This window comes from Parasteatoda tepidariorum, chromosome 5, assembly GCF_982258835.1.
Source record: "Parasteatoda tepidariorum strain Cologne lab strain chromosome 5, Ptep-v5.0, whole genome shotgun sequence".
NCBI classification, from domain to species: Eukaryota; Metazoa; Arthropoda; class Arachnida; order Araneae; family Theridiidae; genus Parasteatoda; species Parasteatoda tepidariorum.
In genome coordinates this window covers 38,238,502-38,258,929 of record NC_141759.1, presented here as the reverse complement: position 1 = coordinate 38,258,929, position 20,428 = coordinate 38,238,502, and the positions used below count along the sequence as shown (strand labels likewise).

Genomic DNA, 20,428 nt, shown 5'->3' with positions numbered 1-20,428 from the left:
ATAGTTTTATTTTTCAGGAATGGTGAATACTGACTTATTTTAAATAATATTGTAAGAGCGGTGGTGGCTCAGGAGATAGAGGGATCACCTTCCAATGAGATGAACAGGGTTGGAATCTCACCGATCTGGCTTGCACCGACGTGCAGGCTGAGGTAAAATATCCACAGTGACAGACGGATCAAAAGTTAGAGTTCACTTTCCATCAGGCTAAACATGGAACCATTTCGTTGTTTCCCTCTCCATGTAAAGCAAATGTGGGCAACGCAAATGTTAAAAAGTCCACCAAGGAGACAAATTTCTCCCAATACCTGATCCAGAAGTTCCCTTGATTTCTAGATTGAGTTCAAAATTAGAAGGCTACGGAGTTGAAAATTAGTAGTCGTAAATCCAAAATTGGGTTGGCTATTCAAGGACGATTTTAGAGGTAAATTGTAAGCGCCGTAGTGGCTTGGAGAGAGCGTCCTCCTCCCAATGTATTGAACAGGATTTGATTCCCAGCGATGGCATGGGAAATACGGATTCCGGCTGACCAGCCTCAGTGGTAGACGGATCATGGGTAAGAGTCCCCTTGTCGTCAGGCTAACTGTGGGAGGTTTTCGTGGTTTTCCTCTTTACGTAACGCAAATGCAGGTTATTTCCATCAAAATGTACTCTAAGCAAATTTATCCCAAAACTTGATTCAGGAGTCTCCTTGTCATCTGGATTGGGTTCAAAATTGCAAGACTATGGAATTGAACATTGGTAGTCGTAAACCTTAAATTGGATCGGTTGTTCTACGGACATAAAAAAAATAATATAGTAATAAATAAAAAAATGTCTTTAAACTGATAGCTATTATTCATCAATAAAAAAAATCATTACACAATTAATAAATTAATTATTAATTTACATAGTTAAAATACAAAACATAAAGATTGGGTGAAAGTTCATAAGAAATTTCCTCCTTTCATTTTTCACCTTAGCCTCATGTCCAATTTCCTAGATCTTTCAACCTGGTGATTCAGAACATCGTTTTCAGGAAATGTAATCTCTTTATGAAAAAGAACAGTGTGGAAAAAAAAAAAAAAAAAAAAGCACTCCGAATAAATTTTGATCTAATGATCGGATTTTTTATGTTACGATATTTTAAGTTATCTAAAGCCACAAAAAGGTACTTTCTCTGAATTAATATACCTTTTTCCTTGGGCGGATTCCTTACCCTCAAAATATGGGTAGCTGCAACCTGAGAAATATGGTACTAATAGTTCGGTCAAGAGGGTGGTTCAAAGATTGGATTCCATAAAGGTAATTTTATTTGTCTGTGCAATTACATCAAAGAAGTCATCCTCCTTTCACTGCCTTGGTATTTACAAATTAGTTTGATTCCCCCCTTAAGGAAAAAAAAAAGCCTTTCGAACTATTTTAATAATATGTTCTGTTTGAAGATCATTTACGTAAAAAGAAAGATTAGTTTTAAGGTTTTCATTTATTTTTTTTATTCATTTTTTTTTGTATAGATGAATTTCAGATAATCGAATTAATAATAAGAAAAATATCTGGCTTGCAGTCTCTAGGGGGTGGGGGGGGGGTAACCTTAAAAACCATATCCTGGGTGAGTCACTGCATACACGATGCTCTTCGTCAGTGGACGATAAAATGAGATTGATGGAAAACCTCCATATCTCGGTTATGCTCTTATTTTTCAAATGGAAAAAAGACCAATTCATTTCGAGCAATAAAACACGAAAGCCTCTCGAGTGTAACACGAGAAGAAAAGCATCATTTACGGGCTTTAAAACAAGTTATTTTATTTTAACTTTACTTCCGTTTCAACTATGAAGCAAAATATACTTTTAAAGTAAAACGCATTTTTCATTTCATTTTTTTTTAGGTAGTCGTTTTAAAAGTTTGATGTATTATAACAAAAAGATAACATGCACGCAATTTTGCTGATTATTTCATCTCCTTTTTTTCTATATTAGGATCTGAAATATATTCTGTATTATAAAAGAAATATCAAGTTTTATTCGGTGATTGAAACAAAATAAATTTATTCTATGAAGTAAAGGATATCATATTGCGATGTAATACGATATATTAGTTTAACAACGAAACAAGCGTTTGCTGTAAGATCTCTATTATTAGCAGTGTGAAATTCGAAGTGAAAAAATTACATCTTTTGATCTGAAAAAAATTTAAATAATTGTAAAGTAAAAACCCATTGTATGTTAAAAATTAATTTGCAATGAATATTTTAAGTCTCAAACATATTTATGAATTAGTATTTTTTTTTAATAAAAAGCAAACGATTTTAATTATTTTGAATTAAATAAAAATAAACGACGAAGTTATAAGATTTTATCGTCTGCAATACTTATTTTTGTTAGGATTATAATATCACATTCCATGATTTTAGTTTAAATGAAAACAGAATAATATTATGATAGATATTTTTTAAGTAATATCTATTTAATAAACTTAAAAGATGAGTTTCAGTAATACTATGCCGAGAATAAGAGGTATTTGAATCTTATAACACTTATTTTTCATAAATTTTAATATTTAAGTAAAGTAATTTAAAAATGTTATGACCGATGTTCATCTAAGTTTTGAAGACCGTTTGCAATACTTTAATTCGAAATGATTTTATGGAATTTAGAATTTGAGAGATATAACTTTGGCAAATCGCTTTTTCCCGTAAAAAAAATTAATTACTTATTCAAAAGTGATTTTTAGAGCAGATATATAACTTTGAAATATAGCTTGTATAATTAAATTGTATCTATATTCCGATTTAAAAATATGATAAATTAACGTAATAAGAACATGCAAAGCTTGTTAAATTAAAAAACAAAATGTCTGTCCTAAAATGTTAAAAAAATGTTTTGTTCAGACATCAATAGAATTGGCAGTTGTAAATTATAATTTGCATAAAAGATAAATAGTTAAATTTACACATCGAAAATAAAGGATTTTCACAGTGGCTCTCGAAAGTGTCAGTACGAAATAGGGTTCTATCCATTTGAAAATGAATATTACAGAATGGATATTCAATAAGATATATATTCTGTTCTTAGCAAAACTGCGTGGAATATTTTAGAAAGAAGGCTAAAGTTTATTTTTAAAAATTCAATAATCAAAAAATAACCCAAACCCGATCTCTCAAAAGTCATCATACACTTTTAAAAAATCATTCATTACTGATTTATCACTAATGATGGCAAATAATCAACTTTCAAATATTGAGTGTTTTATTACGACTACGAGCCATTTTTAAATGATAAAAGTTATGGAGTTAGCAAGCAAAAGTTAAAATTCAATGTCACGACCAAAATTTTGATACTAAATTGCAATAAATAAATAAAATAAAATAAATTGTGATTGCCGCAAGAAGATCAGAGGTTACCCATTAGCAAAATGGTTGCTGTCTAATTTATTTTTTTTGGAAAAGCAACTTTATTGTGTTTTTATCTTGGACACCTTTAACTGTTAATCCTCAACCGCTCGATACACAATTTCGCAGACATATTTGAATGCAGCGCAGACACATTCTGTGTAAATTCTTTTGATGAATGAATAGTCATTGAACAGTCAATCGAAATCAATATTAACATTTTCGGATGGGTACAATGATTTTTGAAGGAGATTGTAAGCTGCATCATACCCCCGTTTCGGATTCACAAGTTCATACATGAAATATGATTTGAAAGCTATGCTTTCTTTAGAACTTTACATGAATAGTGAACGAATCATTTATATTGCGTGGATGACAGTCTACGGTCTTGTGCAAGTCATTGGGTACGTTGAAAATGGATCTTTTTATCCCTAACTGTTGATCAACACCCAGTTCTCGTATTTGCATGAAAGGGGTGCGGAGAGCCACCATTCGCTCTTCGGTAGGGTTCAATTCTCTTAACCACTTCGGTACTTTTGTGAGGGACGGGCTTCATGCTTGCGTTTGCGAACGGAATCCTTTCGTTTTTCCTTTTGTGTGTAACGCTTAAGGTATTTCCGTCTACGTTCTTTGGCTTTGGCTTTTTCAGCCTCTGTAAGTTTAGGCCTTGGCATCGATTTTATTTCCTTCTTCAACTCGAACTTTTGGGACCGTGTCAATCAGTTTGGACCCTCTTTATTTGTGATATTCATCCAGTTCGAACTGTAGGTTAGAATGTCTGATTCTTAATTAAAACAATTAAAAAAAAATCGTTCAAATGATGAATTTCTCTTTTATTCACAACTTAAGAAGCATTTATGGGATCTCCCTGGTCCCATATCTCAAAAATATACTTACCAATTTAATGTGTAACAAAATTAAAAGTGAAAAAAAGAATTCTAAAAAAATGATCAAACAGCAGCGGTCGCCATTGCAACGCATGCGCACTCTTTACTATTACTCTTGATTATTGTAGTTGAAAAGTGTGAGGAATCCATCAAATCCAAACCAAGACCTATTTTGCCAATGAGTAATAAATAAATGACTAAATAATATTAATAATAAATGAAGGATAAAGCAATAGGCGATAATTTTAATTATGAATTTATCCGAATACATTTAAGTGTACGATGATTTTTGTGAAGTAAAATGTTTGTTACATTTTGATTATTAATTTTTTGAAAATAAACTTTTACTTTTTTTCTAAAATATTGCATGTAGTTTTGCTAATAATAGATCATAGATCTTACTATTAAGTCCTTATTAATTTCTTAAAAATAAACTTTTACTTTATTTTTAAAATATTACATGTAGTTTTGTTAATAATAGATTATAGATCTTACTATTAAGTACCCATTCTGAAATATTCATGGCTGCAGTGATCATATTTAAAACTGATGGACTCTGTGCTGAATGGCAATACAATTGTAGTCGTTTTCAGACAGCTTCTAGCAAGACTTTTGACCAATGCTGTCAAAAGGATTTCAACGTCATTCTAAGTTTCGACCACTTTTTGACTAGTTAGAATTTACAAAACTATAAATTTATAAAACAAGTTTTAGTCGTTTTAAGACCACTACAAGCAACATTATATAATTGCCCTTTTATCACGAAATAGAATTCATCGTCTATCAAATTTTCGATAAAAATCTGTCTTACTAGAGTGCTCAAATTTTAACAGGAGCTCGCTATCAGAAGCTATTACAAATTAGAATTATTTTCTATATAATGCAAGGAAACTGTATCACCGTTTTATCGTTAATAGATATTTTGACCATTTTCTCACATTAACAAACTTACGAGCAGAAAATTATGAGACAAAATAAAAATTACAAAAACTAAATTTTTTAAGTACGAAGTAATTATTTATCATGCCGAACTGTAAATGTAGTACTTTTAATAAATTTCAATCTTCCATGGCTTTCGAAAGTAATGATCCCTTACATGTATGATGAAAATAAAATTGTTTTATAATTTTTAGAATACTTTTAAAACGTAATTTTTAAAACTTTGTTTTGTTTTATTATTATATTAGCTGTTAATGCTAGCTCAGATAATAAAAAAAGTACATTAATGATTAAGTGATCTTTATAAGAGAGTGAATATCGATTAAGTGATCTACACAGAGCTGTAATAGAGGTAGAAATCACGCGCCTGCTCTCACGCTTTCAGCGATTTTTGCAGAAACAGTTGAGATCAGTTCTTTTTTGGTAGTTTCGAGTTTTGTACTTATAAAGACAATTGAAGAAAGTTAAAAGCTTCAGGAAAGCTCAAGATTACCAGAACAGTTAAATATTAGATCACTTTTCAACAAAACTTAGTTACATTGAAAATTATTTTAGAATTTCATTTTATTTTACTATGTATAAACCGTACAAAAGTGTTTACATTTTTACACAATTGGAAAATGTTTAATTTTGAATGGTTTTAAAGCCAATAAAAATGCATCTGGTAATAACCACTTTCTTTAAAAAAATTAATAAAAAAGCTGAACTAAAATTTATTATTTATGCTTGAAGGTGCTATAGTAATTATATTCAAAAGTTTAAAATTAAAAATGGGAAATTTTCTAAGAAAGTATAAAATTGAGACACAATGTATATTTTTTATTTTTTAAAACTTTAAAATTTGACCGAAGTTTAGACCAAATCTATTTTAATGTTGATTATTTGGATGTATCATACTTATTTTAAAATAAAACTACTTAAATTAGTTGAAGCAATTAATATTATCATTAATTTATGAATTATATAGAAAAAGTTCGTGGATCATATTTGCAGTTCAATTGTAGCCTCCTTATTAGTTCAAAACAAAATAATTCAAAATCATTTTCGAAATCATTTAAATAAAGTTAGCAATGCATTTAATTTTCTTTTAATTTTAAGAAGTTTTTTTTAATTTACATTTTTGTTCGAAATTTTTTTTATTTCCAAAATTTTATTTCCCACGGTTTGGGATAAATTCCTAGAATTTATTGCATTTCGTTTTAGTAGTTTTCAGTTATAAGACATGAAACGTCTGAAGTTGTTTTATAACAATCCCTGTAAAATGTGCTTTTTTTTTCTTTTTTGATTTATCGATATTGAAGCATGCATTTAGAAAGGAAACGCTTTCAAATTTTAATACAACATAGCAAACAGTGGTAAAACATCTTGTAAAATTACGAATATCTTTCTAGGTATTGGAGACTTTCCAAAACGTTTAAAAATGACTTTAGACATGTTAAGAAATCAAAAAATGAAATAAAGATTAAGACAAAAGTTTGAAATAACAAGGAGAAACGGAAGGTAGAAGATTTCACACTCTTGTTACGTAGTTTCTCTTTTAAAAACAAAAATTAACTTGCAGCTCGCGTTTGACTTGCATTACACCTTTATTGTATAAAATATACAGCTTACAATTTTCAACAATAAATGCTTGTGGTGTTACTTTAACTATTTTAAATTCTTTTTTTGTTTGTTTTTTGAACGAAGCGACATAGGGTTATAAATACTTTTTTGAAGTGAAACTTCTAATGCGACTTCCAACAAGGTTGCGTTAAACGTTTAACGCTACCATGGAGGGGGTATGAAATAGTGCGTGGGGTCCCTCCGCGCCGAAGAAGTGAAACTTCGTAATGTGGAAATGAAAATAGGAAGGGGTAGAAATTAATTTTTAGTGAAATCATATTGTTTCTTTAAGACAAACTTTATTAACAATGCTTACAATTCACAATTGATCGCACCTTTTAATTATCATTTTCGAGTGGAGAAATATCCAAATCTATAACATTTTTTTTTTTTTTAACAAACAAATATAACTTTATTGAGAACATTTACAATGGGATTATGACAACTAAAGTAAGATACGAAATGTTTGAGTTCTATTTTTGCAATATTTCTTGCAAAAACTGCATCAGTGGTAGTTCCCCCATTGGTTGTTGGATAATTCCTACCATTTATCATTTCCAATCCTACCTAAAAATCAATTTCTACCCCTTCCTATGTTCTTCTCCACATTACGAAGTTTCACTTCGATCGCGCGGAGGGACTCCACGCACTGTTTTTTTTTTTTTTTTTTTTTACCTACTTCTGCTACATGTTTCTCTGCTGGCACTTAGTACTTTTATATTTGTTCTTTCCGAAGATGTGCAAATATTTAAAACTTCTATTTTATTTTAGTCCCGCAGTGGACTGATCGTTAAGACACGGTTCTCAGCAGATCACCAAAGTCAAGCATCACTGGCTACGGTCAGTGTGCGGGTGGGTGACCACTTGGATCAGTCTGCGTAGGGACCGAGGGTGTGCAGTATGGGTACTCGATAAACTGTTCTACCGTAAAGTGCTCGACTTCGCTTGCAGGTCGTCGGGCTACCGAAGCGGGGTGCCATCCCCTTTGAAGAGGATCAAAATTGTGATGGCATGTCTTCGGATTATCCTTAGGGGTGTTTCCCAGACTGTCGCCAATAGCCCATCATGCAGCTCAAGTGAGACGTAAATTAACTACAACAACAACTATCTTATTTTATAATTATATTTATTGAACTAAAAAGGAAATATTATTGTTAAAGCATTAATATTTTTCTACCATTTTAAATCGATAAGAAAAACCTAAGTTGGCTATTATGCATACATGATAATGAAGTGAAGTCCTAAATTAACTGTGCATTTGGTTTCTTAAAAATCTTACTAAATGTCTATGAGTAAATGGCTGCATATTTCTTATGTACTTCTGATTTAATAAAGATTTTTTTTTTTTACAAAAATTATCATGTATCCCAGGTAAGTTCTGTCAAAAAATCCATATCATTGCAAAAATGTATTTCCATAAAATATTTACCTTTTTAAGAAAAATAAATAGAAAATATTGGTTTTTAAAATAGTATGCGTTAGAGAAGAGTTCGGTTTCACTTCGGAGTTCCAAGTCAGCTCGAGCCCGAAAATTTTTTATCCGAATCCATCCGAGCTTGTTTGTTGAATAGAGGCCAAGTTTTGTGGATTTTAGTCTAAACGAAGAGATTCGGCATTAAATCCTTTTTATCATTAAACTGTATAACAGAAAGCGAAAAGAAAAATCCAGAGTTGAATCTAAAATTTTATCATGGGTCTGAGCATAAAAACTCTTTTCAGTAAAACGACCCCGTCTCATCTCTGATATGCGTAAAATATGAAAATATGCAAGATATTAAATAATTCTATGCGAAATTAAAAGGTACCACTCTTCTAATTAAAATTCGAGAATAAGTTTTTGATTCTGTTAATGATTATAAAACATATTTAATGCATAACATTACGCCATTATAAATATATATTTTTAATTAATGTTTTAAAATACAATTTGGAGATTGAACAGAAAGGGGGAATAGAAAAAATATAAGCATGGAAGTAAAACATCAATTTATTTTTGAAAGAAAAATTTAATTTAAATGAAATTGGTAAAAGAAAAAGCTGAACAATCATTAAAGGGCTTCGATTTTCTATTAATAACAATTTACAAATGATTTTAAACTAACGAAACAGATGTTACTAATCTTACCTCCGACAATATTTTATTCCACAAATTTTATGGTTGAGTATCATATTTGGAAGTTAACCTGTAATTAATGATTTTATAGATCATACATAAACATTCTACAATTTTTATGGTTAAGCATCATATTCGAAAATGAATAAGCAATTAATGAGTTTATAATACATACATAAACTTTCATTTTTTCATATTTTTATTTCCCCGTATTTAGCAGAAAGTAAAAACATTTTTTCTCACAAAAATTCATAACTTAAACTCTTTGCTAATAATATGACACGTCCCATTTTACCTTGACTAGAATTCACCTTTGCTGGTTATAGAGTTCTAGGTCAACAAGTGAAAGCGCCTTTACCAGTTTTCAATCTGTGTGCATGACCGACTTGTTTATTCATAAGTCTGTAGGATGAAGAGTGTAATTTACTTTCGTTTATAGCAAAATATTTGTCCTAATTAATTAAGAACGCATAATAAAAGTATGATAAAACTAGAATATTAAAATTATACGACCTTAAAAATACTAGGGTTAGAAACATCTCTGTTTGTAATCTTTATGCATTAAAGAACTAAAATATCAGTTCTAATTTTAATAGCTTTAATTTTTTTTCCATTAGTTTAAGCGCATGCTATAATTTAATGCATGAGCAAAACTTTTAACATTATTAATATCTGATAGTCGAAGAAAGAATGCCGGGGTTTTATTAAAATTAAGAGTTAAATAAAAGGAAATAATTCTGGTGTTGATAGTAAGAAATTTTAAATTTTTTAATTACTCACAAGAATTACAGTAAAACAATGGCTAATATCATGCCATCTCAAAGCTGCAATCATCGCTGCAACAATGGTGCACGGTTACGATGCATGAGCAAAACTTTTAACATTATTAATATCTGATAGTCGAAGAAAGAATGCCGGGGTTTTATTAAAATTAAGAGTTAAATAAAAGGAAATAATTCTGGTGTTGATAGTAAGAAATTATAAATTTTTTAATTACTCACAAGAATTACAGTAAAACAATGGCTAATATCATGCCATCTCAAAGCTGCAATCATCGCTGCAACAATGGTGCACGGTTACGATGCATGAGCAAAACTTTTAACATTATTAATATCTGATAGTCGAAGAAAGAATGCCGGGGTTTTATTAAAATTAAGAGTTAAATAAAAGGAAATAATTCTGGTGTTGATAGTAAGAAATTATAAATTTTTTAATTACTCACAAGAATTACAGTAAAACAATGGCTAATATCATGCCATCTCAAAGCTGCAATCATCGCTGCAACAATGGTGCACGGTTACGATGCATGAGCAAAACTTTTAACATTATTAATATCTGATAGTCGAAGAAAGAATGCCGGGGTTTTATTAAAATTAAGAGTTAAATAAAAGGAAATAATTCTGGTGTTGATAGTAAGAAATTATAAATTTTTTAATTACTCACAAGAATTACAGTAAAACAATGGCTAATATCATGCCATCTCAAAGCTGCAATCATCGCTGCAACAATGGTGCACGGTTACGATCGCTACAAATTTTTACGGTGTTTACAGATTACTTTTCATATCAGTTAAGAAAGTTTTTTTTAAAAGATTTTCGAAACTGTACTAAATTATTTGAAATCTGAAGCTAAAAATAATCTACAGGTATTTAAGGTAATTTTTTTTATAATTCCAGTTAATTTTCTGCTAATTTATTCAATCTTAATTCCTAAATGTAATACTTTTGATAACATTTGTGAAAAATAATGAAAATTTAAAATTAGAATAGTGCTGTATTGATATAGAATATATTAATGGGCCCATGTCCGAGAGTTCATGGATTCGAACTCCACCGACCGAAGACTCCCCGTGTAGTAAATGGTGACTGATGCACGTTAAATCTGTCGAGTCGCAAAGTCCTCCATGTTCCTATAACAAATCAATACCTCTAGGGGTACTGGATTGGAGATCGATCATTCTCTGATCTAGGTTAAAAATTACTATCTGTGTATGAATGAATGGATGTATCAATGGGTCCGCCCTATAAACGGGTGTGACGCGTGTGTGGCTGAAGACGAATTCTTGGCCATAGATTGCGCCACTGAAAAACAAGAAACGCACCCTTTGCCCTTAAATTTGCTCGGTTTCACCAAGCAGGCTTGCTAGTGTGGCAAGTGACATTAGAAACAAAAACAGCAGAATATATTTAAACTACATGAATTTTGGAACTATAATTTTTATCAACCTCTTTTATATGCAATTATTAGTACATACATAACATATATAAAGTTTAATTTACGATAACAAATTTACTGACTCTACCTGGGTCACACAAAAAATTGAATTTCTGTATATAAATGCAGCAGATTGATTAAATTTTACTATCAGGGTCGTAACAGAAACTGTTACTCCAGAGATGTGCTTCATGCTGCACGAGATTTGAAGAAAAATTGTTTTTTGACTTAATGCTAGTCAAATAAATAGGGGTGCACACATCGAAATGCATTGCAGGGGATGTAAGACTTCAAAATTTTCTTAATAATTTGAAACAAATTTATGTTTATATGCGTTAATTAGTTGGAATAATAATAAAATTTTATTTTCCTAATATACTTTTTCGATGTTGTACAACTTTGCTAAACTAAGTTAAGTTTCTCTTGCTTCTGAGACCTACAATTTTAATTTTCTGTCATAATGATTCTGTGATTTTGAAGTTGATTAACGAATTTCTTAATTTTTCACTTTTTTAAAATTTGCTAAATGAATTTTTACAGGTTCAACAACTGTGGCTAAAAATTCTAATGCTTTCACATTTAGAAACCAGAATATTCCTCGTATGCAATCTCGTTTCATGTCTCCAATGCCAACTTTGAGGAATTCTGGAATTCCCAATGGACTGAAAACTCCCATTATATCCAATCAAGCACTATTTGGTATAAACGAGGATGAAAGTTATGGATCTGGCTTTGAAATGATGGATAACGAATCATGGGGTTCGTTTTTAAGATTTTGGTTTATTTAAATACTGGTTTCAAACAAATGCTCCTTTTCTATTCTCTTTATGTAACATAAAAATGTAATGTCATAAATCGTTTTTCTTTGCTGCCGGAAGCCATTAGGATTCCAAAGTTATTAACAAAACTGTTTTTTATTTATTTATTAAATAACTAGCCCCCTTTTGCGGATACCTTGGACACCTTTCAGAATTATCTTAAGCAACATATAAATGTTAGCCAGGCCGATTGCACTGCGCAACTGAATTTAAATATCCTAATTTTTAAACTATTCCTCCAATCCGAACACCTTAATTAGTCTTAAACCATATATTAACCAACTTTTTTCACCGTTGGGCTGTTGTACTCGTAAAGGTTCTTTGATTTCAATTTTAACTTTTTTCAAGAGATGTCCGTCCCGCAGTGGACTGATCGTTAAGACACGGTTCCCAGTAGATCACCGTCCCGCAGTGGACTGATCGTTAAGGCACGGTTCCCAGCAGATCACCGAAGTCAAACATCACTGGCTACGGTCAGTGTGCGGGTGGGTGACCACTTGGATCAGTCTGCGTAGGGACCGAGGGTGTGCGGTACTGGTCCTCGTTAAACTGTGCTACCGTAAAGTGCTCGACTTCACGCGCAGGTCGTCGGGCTACCGAAGCGAGGGTGCCATCCCCTCCGCAGAGGATCAAAATTGTGATGGCATGTCTTCGGATCATCCTCCGGGATGTTTCCCAGACCGTCGCCAATAGCCCATTATGCAGCTCTAGTGCGACGTAAATTAGCAACAACAACAACAACTCAGTAGATCACCGAAGTCAAGCATCACTGGTTGCGGTCAGTGTGCGGGTGGGTGACCACTTGGATCAGTCTGTGTTGGGACCGAGGGTGTGCTGTATGGGTCCTCGTTAAACTGTTTTACCGTAAAGTGCTCGACTTCGCTTGCAGGTCGTTGGGCTACCGAAGCGGGGGTGCCATCCCCTCTGCAGTGGATCAAAATTGTAGTCAAAACTACTGTTAATCAAAACTAGTGCGACGTAAATGAACTACAACTACAACAACAATCAAGAGATGTCCACGATATTGACAAAGTTATTTGTGTATTGAATTTTAGTACTAAAATTTATAATCCGACCTGCAACCATTTAATTACTTAAACACCCGTAAGTATGAGTTCAGGACATTTCAGTATAGTTGGAAGAAGTATTAAAAATTTTTTTATCCCTTCCATAAGATAAACAGAAAACTCATCCCTATGTGATGTGCTCCATTGCATTCACATTCTATCACGCAGTTCTCGAGATATAACTTGAGTATTCTTTCATATACATGCAATACTATTGTTCGAAAAAGGCAAGTTCCGTCACTAATAATTGATATGACTGTATGCTGCACCAAAACACGCTCTTTACTTAAAATGTCTTCAGTCATTTCAGAAAGGCTCGAAAATAAATCTAAATAATTACTTCATAACTAAGTTTTTATTTCTCACAGTTATTCTTAATATATACTTAACGTATAATTAATTTTTCAACACTGCTTAAATTATTACTTACGACAACCTAACGAATCTAAATAAATTTGAACGTGTAACTAGTTTTTTAACACACTTAAACTATTTCACAAGACAACCCAACAAAATGAATACTATAGATATTGATTTTGTTATTCATTTGTTGCCAATAGATAGAGAAATAACCGAGTTTTATGGTGCCCCATAAGAAATATATATGTTAATTAAATTACATATTTTTAATGGTATAGAGTTACTATTTACAATACAAATTGCGATTACGATTGAAAAAACATTTTTTTTAAGCTTAAAGCAGAAATAATCAAAGCGTCTCGCTCGTCGTCAATTACACTGAAATTTCTGTAGCTCGCCGATCAAATTGAAATCTTGTACGAATATATAGTTTTTACCGTATAAGAAAACATGTAATATACATATATGTTATTGTGCATGTGTGCATAGTTGCAAAAAAAAATTTTAAAATTGCTGTTTAATTTTTTAAATTATAAATTAATATTAAGCCAACAAATTCCCTTAAGCAACATTAATATTTTTGGAAGAATTTTAAATTTTTTCAAAATATTATAATCATTTCTTTAATTGTATTATCTTATCGTCATCTTATCGGTATTCCAAAAATAACAGTAAAAGCTATTTAACTTATATAGACTCACTAAGATTGAGATATATTAGTTGAGTATTTATAATATCGTATGGTAAATAATAATGCATGTATTGTTCAAGACAATTTCTATAACAAAATAACTTTCTAAAATCATTTCCAAAAATTTATATTAAAATGTATCGTGAAGAAATGCAGTTAAATATACACTACTGGTTATTAAAATTGCTACACCAGGAAGGCGACACACCACGAACGTGAAATTTGCAGGACGGATAAGGCATGTTGTGGTATGCAAATAATTAGTTTATCAGCGCATTCCTGCAAAGCAGGCGGTGGTTGGGACATATACAATATGTATAACAGAAAAGATTTGACAGGAAGTTCCTCTAACAGAAATTGAATTTGAGCGTTGTTCTTGGGTAAAAAAGTTTTTGTTATGCCTCTTGTAAGAAGGACAAATGCCTACCAGTCCGTGTCTGAGTTTGATCGAAGTCGAATTGTGGCCTACCGGGATTGCAGTTTATCATATCGAAGTATTGCTGCTCGCGTTGGTCGAGCTCCCATGACTGTTAGTAGAATATGGAATCGATGGGTTCATGACGGTCATATGGAACGTCGTGCAGCATATTACTGGGCCCCCATCACTAACAACCGAGAAGACGTGCATGTTATCCACATGGCCTTAAGGGATCGTACAGTTACGTCACGAACCCTGAGTCAACAAATGGGGTCATTTGCAAGACAACAAGTGTCTGCACGAGCAGTTCGACGATGTTTGTATCAGTATGGACTGTCAGCACGGCGACCATGGCTCCGGCTTCCCTTGCCGCTGCATCACAAGCAGGAGAGCCTCCAATGGTGTGATCAACTATGAACCCGGAAGAAGGAATGGCATGATGTCGTCTTTTTAGACGAATCCAGGTTCTGTATACAGCATCATGATGACTGCATCTGTGCTTGGCGACACCGTGGAGTACGCCCACTGGCAACTTGCATTCGACATCGTCATACTGGCCCTTTACCTGGAGTATTGCTATGGGATACACGTCTCGATTACCCCTTGTTTGCATTGCCGACACTTTGAACAACAGCTATTACATTTCTGATGTGTTAGGGCCAGTTGCTCTTCCTTGTCTTCGAGGCCTCCGTAACGCTACGTTTCAGCGGAACAATACATGACCGCATGTTGCCCGCACTGACACAGATCATGTTCGCCTGTTGTCCTGGCCAGCAAGCTCTACTGATCTCTCACCAATTGAAAACTTCTGGTTAATGGTTGCCGAACGACTGGTACGCCACCACTCGTCAGTCACTACGGTCGATGAATTGTGGCATAATGTTGAAGCTGCGTGGAATGCCTTACCCGTCCATGCAATCCATTCTCTGTTCGACTCGATGCCCAGGAGAATAACTGCTGCTATTGCTGCCAGGGGAGGCTGCTTTGAGTACTGATTCCTCAGGATCTACACATCCAAATATCCTGAAAATTTAATCACTTGTTCTTTCAACTATAATGTATGTGCCCAATAAATATCATTCAGTTATTTGCATTCTTTCCTGGTGTAGCAATTTTAATGGCCAGTAGTGTAGTTATATATAATTAAAATAATATTAACTTTTTTAGATACTTTAAAATTAAAGCATGACATGAAAGAGTCAATAATTGGTAAATGGGAGTTTTGTTACGGTCAATAGTGAAATAGATAACGTCTGGTCTGTTTAATAAATAATGAATATTTTTAAAAAAAAATCGTAGTCAAAGTCTGACTATTAAATATATCAAATTTATTTTGCACTGTCACAAAATTTTAAAACAATGTATGAAATATTTTAAATAACAAAAAAATAAATAAAATAATATTTTAAATAGGAATTAGATTACCTTATTAAAACGTAACAATTTTAAATTCAGTTTTAAAATATTTTATATGTTGCACTCATTTACTTTTAATTTGATTACAAAAACTCAATTATTTAAATGCTATTGAAATCTATTTTTAAAGATTTCTAACGAAATAATTATTTAAGTTAACAATATTTGTAGTCTATTTTCATTTCTTTCTGGAGAATATATTTAATACAGTTGAATTTACTAAACTTCTAATTTTAAGAAAAAGCGAAACATATTTACTCTTCTTAATTAATAAATGATATCATGTAAAATTTGAAACAAATTAATAAATAAATTCATTTCAAACTTACCTCACATTATCTGCTGTTTTGGTTTGCAGTGCATTTATCTCTGCAAATTTTATGCAGCCGTACTTTCTGCCGTCCTTCATTGCGATCTCCATTAAGTAAACGATATAATTTAAAGCCTAATTTTAAATTATTAGAACACAGAAATGAGAAACCTGTCAATATTAATTTAAAAGTATTTAAGAAAGTTAAAAAGAAAAAAGTTAAAATAGAAATAATAGATCGGACGCAATGCACTTCACCGCCCAAACTAGTCACCAAAATGGCAACTGTTTACCCATGCGATCGGCGACAGCAACAATACTGGAGTCAGGTAATCCATCAGGGCCTTACGTACAAGAATCCTAGAGTACGCGTGTTAACGGCTTTAATTCAATTTGACAAGAAATCTAACAAACTAGATTTATCATTCTGCATTTTTGAAATTAAAGTTGATTGCTTTTTGGTAATTTATCGCTATGTATGCGAGATTTTATGTTAAACTCTTAACATTTTATAAAATTCATATATTTTGATAAATTGCTGATCACTAAATTTGTAGTAAATAATGATTTTAATATTTTAAACAAAGAAATAAACGATAGTTTTTAATAATTTAAATAAAAATGACTCAAATCTGTACGACAGCTCTCCTCGGGGGCTAGATAAAAGGGGGAATACAAGCTTGAAAAATAAAATACATGTTTACATTTATGATTGGGATTGTATCAGTACTGCGCAATATATTTAAAAACAAACTTATTTATTAATTAAAAATAAGAATAATTAAGTGTGTTTTCTTGAGACTCGAATTAAGAGGCAATCTTGTTACTGATCTGATCTATGTGTTACCGGCAAAGTATGAAAGGCCGGCATTATGTATAGTGCCTGACGTTTTTAGGCAAAGTATAAAATATGAGAAGTATTACATACTTTCCCTTGGCATTATGTATAATGCCGGATGCTATTTAGGCAAAGTATGAAATAAACGTCCTGATGAGGTTATTATGTTAATGATGTGCATGTTACTGTGAATGACCGAAATTGGTGGTTGTTGACTTTCCCCGGTGAATGTTGACAATCACATAGTCGCTTTGGTGAATGTCCGAAACATTTATTACATCCGATTTGGTACTAATTTATTCGTAGATATAATTACATTTATTCGACATTTTAATACTTACTGATGATAGATTGGAAGAAACATCAGTGTTTGGAGTTTTGGAAAAATGTATACCGGGCAGTGGCACTGAGCCTTAAAAAAACATCAGTGTAGGATATACCGGGCAAAAGTATACCGGGCAGTGGCACTTAACTTGACCTAGCATGACTAGACCTTTGGTAAATGTCCGAAATATATACTAGGTCTAGTTAAGTGCCACTGCTCGGTATACATTGACCGGTATACCCTACACTGGTGCTTTTTTAAGGTCAAGTATCATTGCCCGGTATATATTTGCCCGATACTCCAAACACTGATGTTTTTTCTAATCTATCGTCAGTAAGTATTAAAATGTCGAATAAATGTAATTATATCCACGAATAAATTAATATCAAATCGGATGTAATAAATATTTCGGACATTCACCAAAGCGACTATGTGATTGTCAACATTCACCGGTGAAAGTCAACAACCGCCGATTTCGATCATTCACAGTAACATGCACATCATTTACATAATAACCTCATCAGGACGTTTATTTCATACTTTAACCTAAATAGCATCCGGCATTATATAGAATACCTAGGCAATGTGTGAAATATAAATGATTTCATACTGGATTGAAAATATCGTTGAGAAACACTGCTTTAAATAAATAAGATTCATAATTATTAAGAAAATATTTAATTATTATGTTATTAAAAAACGATAAACCTAGTTTATATGAATGGTGTACTACCAAATAATATTTATAATATATGATGGTACAAATCTTTTTGTTAATACATTTTGCTATAATATTATGTGTCTTTTTTATTTATTTATTTATTTTTTGGATCAAGGACTTAGTAAATTGTTTGGTAGTTTTAGCTGAATCTTGCACTTATGCAAAGCATAGAAGGGGTATAAGTTAGCTGCTAATCGGACAAAAATTCTAAGCCAAAATTGCTGCCAAGTTTCTCTTTTCACTATTGTGAATTTCCAATAGGTATCACTTTATTTGCATAAGCGTAAGTTAAATGAAACAAAAGTTTAACAGGGGTCAAATAAATAAACAGTAAATGAGACGCATTGTTGATGAGTTGAAAACAATAGCTTGGTGATTTTTGCCGAATTTTGTCTGTTACCTATCTAAAGAATTAACTCCCGAAAAGACTATGGAAGATGATAAAAAATTATTAACTATTTCAGCTTTTTACGACTCATTACTTTTTATTATTAAACCTCCAACATAATTTTATTTTGAAGGTGAACAAAAAAGATGCTTATCCGTTTTGGGGGAACCGTAAAAAATATATTTCTATATTATTTATATTAGTACAGTATATAAGATATGATTAACTACAATATCAGTATGTCTATTACCACCATTAATTACCGCAGTGACGTTTGGCAATTTTCTTACTGTTTTCTGAAGTGGATAGTCACCACAAAAAGCCTTATAGGACTTTAGAACTATTGAAAATCATTACAAAGGTATATTACTACAAAAACTGAGAGCTTCTATCTAACAGAAAGGAACCGGAAGCTACTTGAAAATCTGATACAATGACTAATCATTTTTTTAAAATCAAATATAGACATATATCCAGTTCTTTTTTCATCCATTTCTTCGAAAATGTTCTCTATAATAACTCTAATTTCCTCATGATTTAATTTATCTCCGGACTGTCTATTAAGCAACCCACGAAGATCGTCAGCGGATAGGTAGTTGTCTTCATCAAAATCATAAATTCGAAAAGCATATTCAGTCTTAACATGTTGTGGACAAGCGTCACTGAAAATGGATAACATCGAAAGAAATTCTTCAAATGACATTCTTCTTTTGCGACCACAAAATACTCTCATGATTCGGTCGCTAAATAAACCTACCCGCAATTCCGATAATGCATTTTTAACGTCCTCAGTAAGCATCGACGAAATTTCGTCACTGAAACGATCATCAGATGGCAGTTTCTTAAACATCTTATAAGCATTCAGAATATCATTTCTTTTCAGATAAGTCAACTTCGTGTAATCTTGAATATCTTTCTCTGAAATTTCAGAAGCCAAACGTAATACGGAGGATATTTTCGACAAAGTTTCACCCATCTCTAAGTTCTTTTATTTATATATGTAAATATGTTATGTAACTAAATTACGCATAAAGCGAATGCTTATTTGGAAGAGATTGCCACAAAAGATAAATTTTAGGATATTACTGGGTCATGCTTATGCGATGTTTCTGTTTAAACCACGTCTAATTTTGTGAGTAACTGTTTTCACATGACTACTTTTCTTACCATTTGTAGAAAAATGGAATAAATGAACTGTATTTCTTCAAAATAAATAAATAATGCCATAGTTATTAATATTTAATTTTCTCAAAAAAGAAATATTTATTTCTAAAAAATAAAATTTTAAGCTGCTTTAAATAATATTTGCATTTGTTTATTTCTTAAAAAAATAATTTAAAAAAATTAGATACCTGCAAGTGACGTCAACGTGTGCCTCGATCCCGATTGGCTGTCGAAACGTGACATTTGCTTATGTTATTAACTGTTTTTTTTCTTTTTTTCATTTTATTTCGAGTATTCTAGCCCGTCAAATATAAATTCTCTTAAGTAACACATTTTATATTCTTTCACAAAGAAAGATTTACTTTAATTTTACTTTAATTCCTACTTAACACAAAGTCAACCACGGAGTCACGTAGAATAGACAAAACATAACATTAAAATACATAAACTTATAATAAATCTAGTCCATAAAATAATAATAATTTTTCTCTAGATTAAAGATGTAGATATGAAAAATTATATTTTAACAAATTTGATATCCGATACGGCGTGTATTTAATTAACTTCACATTAATTAACATTCTGATTTATGTAAATAATGTTTAAAGTAGGTTAAATAATAGATTTTCAAAAAAATTGGCAGTTAAATAAATAAATAAATAAACTGTGTTTGTCGATAGTCGTTATCTTAAGTTTTTATACTTTTTTTTTCTTAACAGCCACACTTTCATTTCAAAAATGTCATAATATTAATTTTATTGTTATTTTCACGCTACTTATCAGT

The 20,428-nt window shown here is 31.6% G+C and overlaps 1 protein-coding gene across 1 annotated transcript in view; it reads left to right on the top strand.

Moving 5' to 3' along the window:
* Positions 1 to 2,368: 2,368 nt before the first annotated feature.
* Positions 2,369 to 20,428, top strand: part of LOC107451605 (uncharacterized) — a 51,372-nt gene continuing 33,312 nt past the window's right edge. Inside the window, exons 1-2 of the mRNA XM_016067760.4 lie at positions 2,369 to 2,498; positions 11,669 to 11,887. Of these exons, the coding sequence (XP_015923246.3) occupies positions 2,465 to 2,498; positions 11,669 to 11,887 (253 nt within the window). The 5' untranslated portion in view covers positions 2,369 to 2,464. The remainder of the gene's footprint in view (positions 2,499 to 11,668; positions 11,888 to 20,428) is intronic.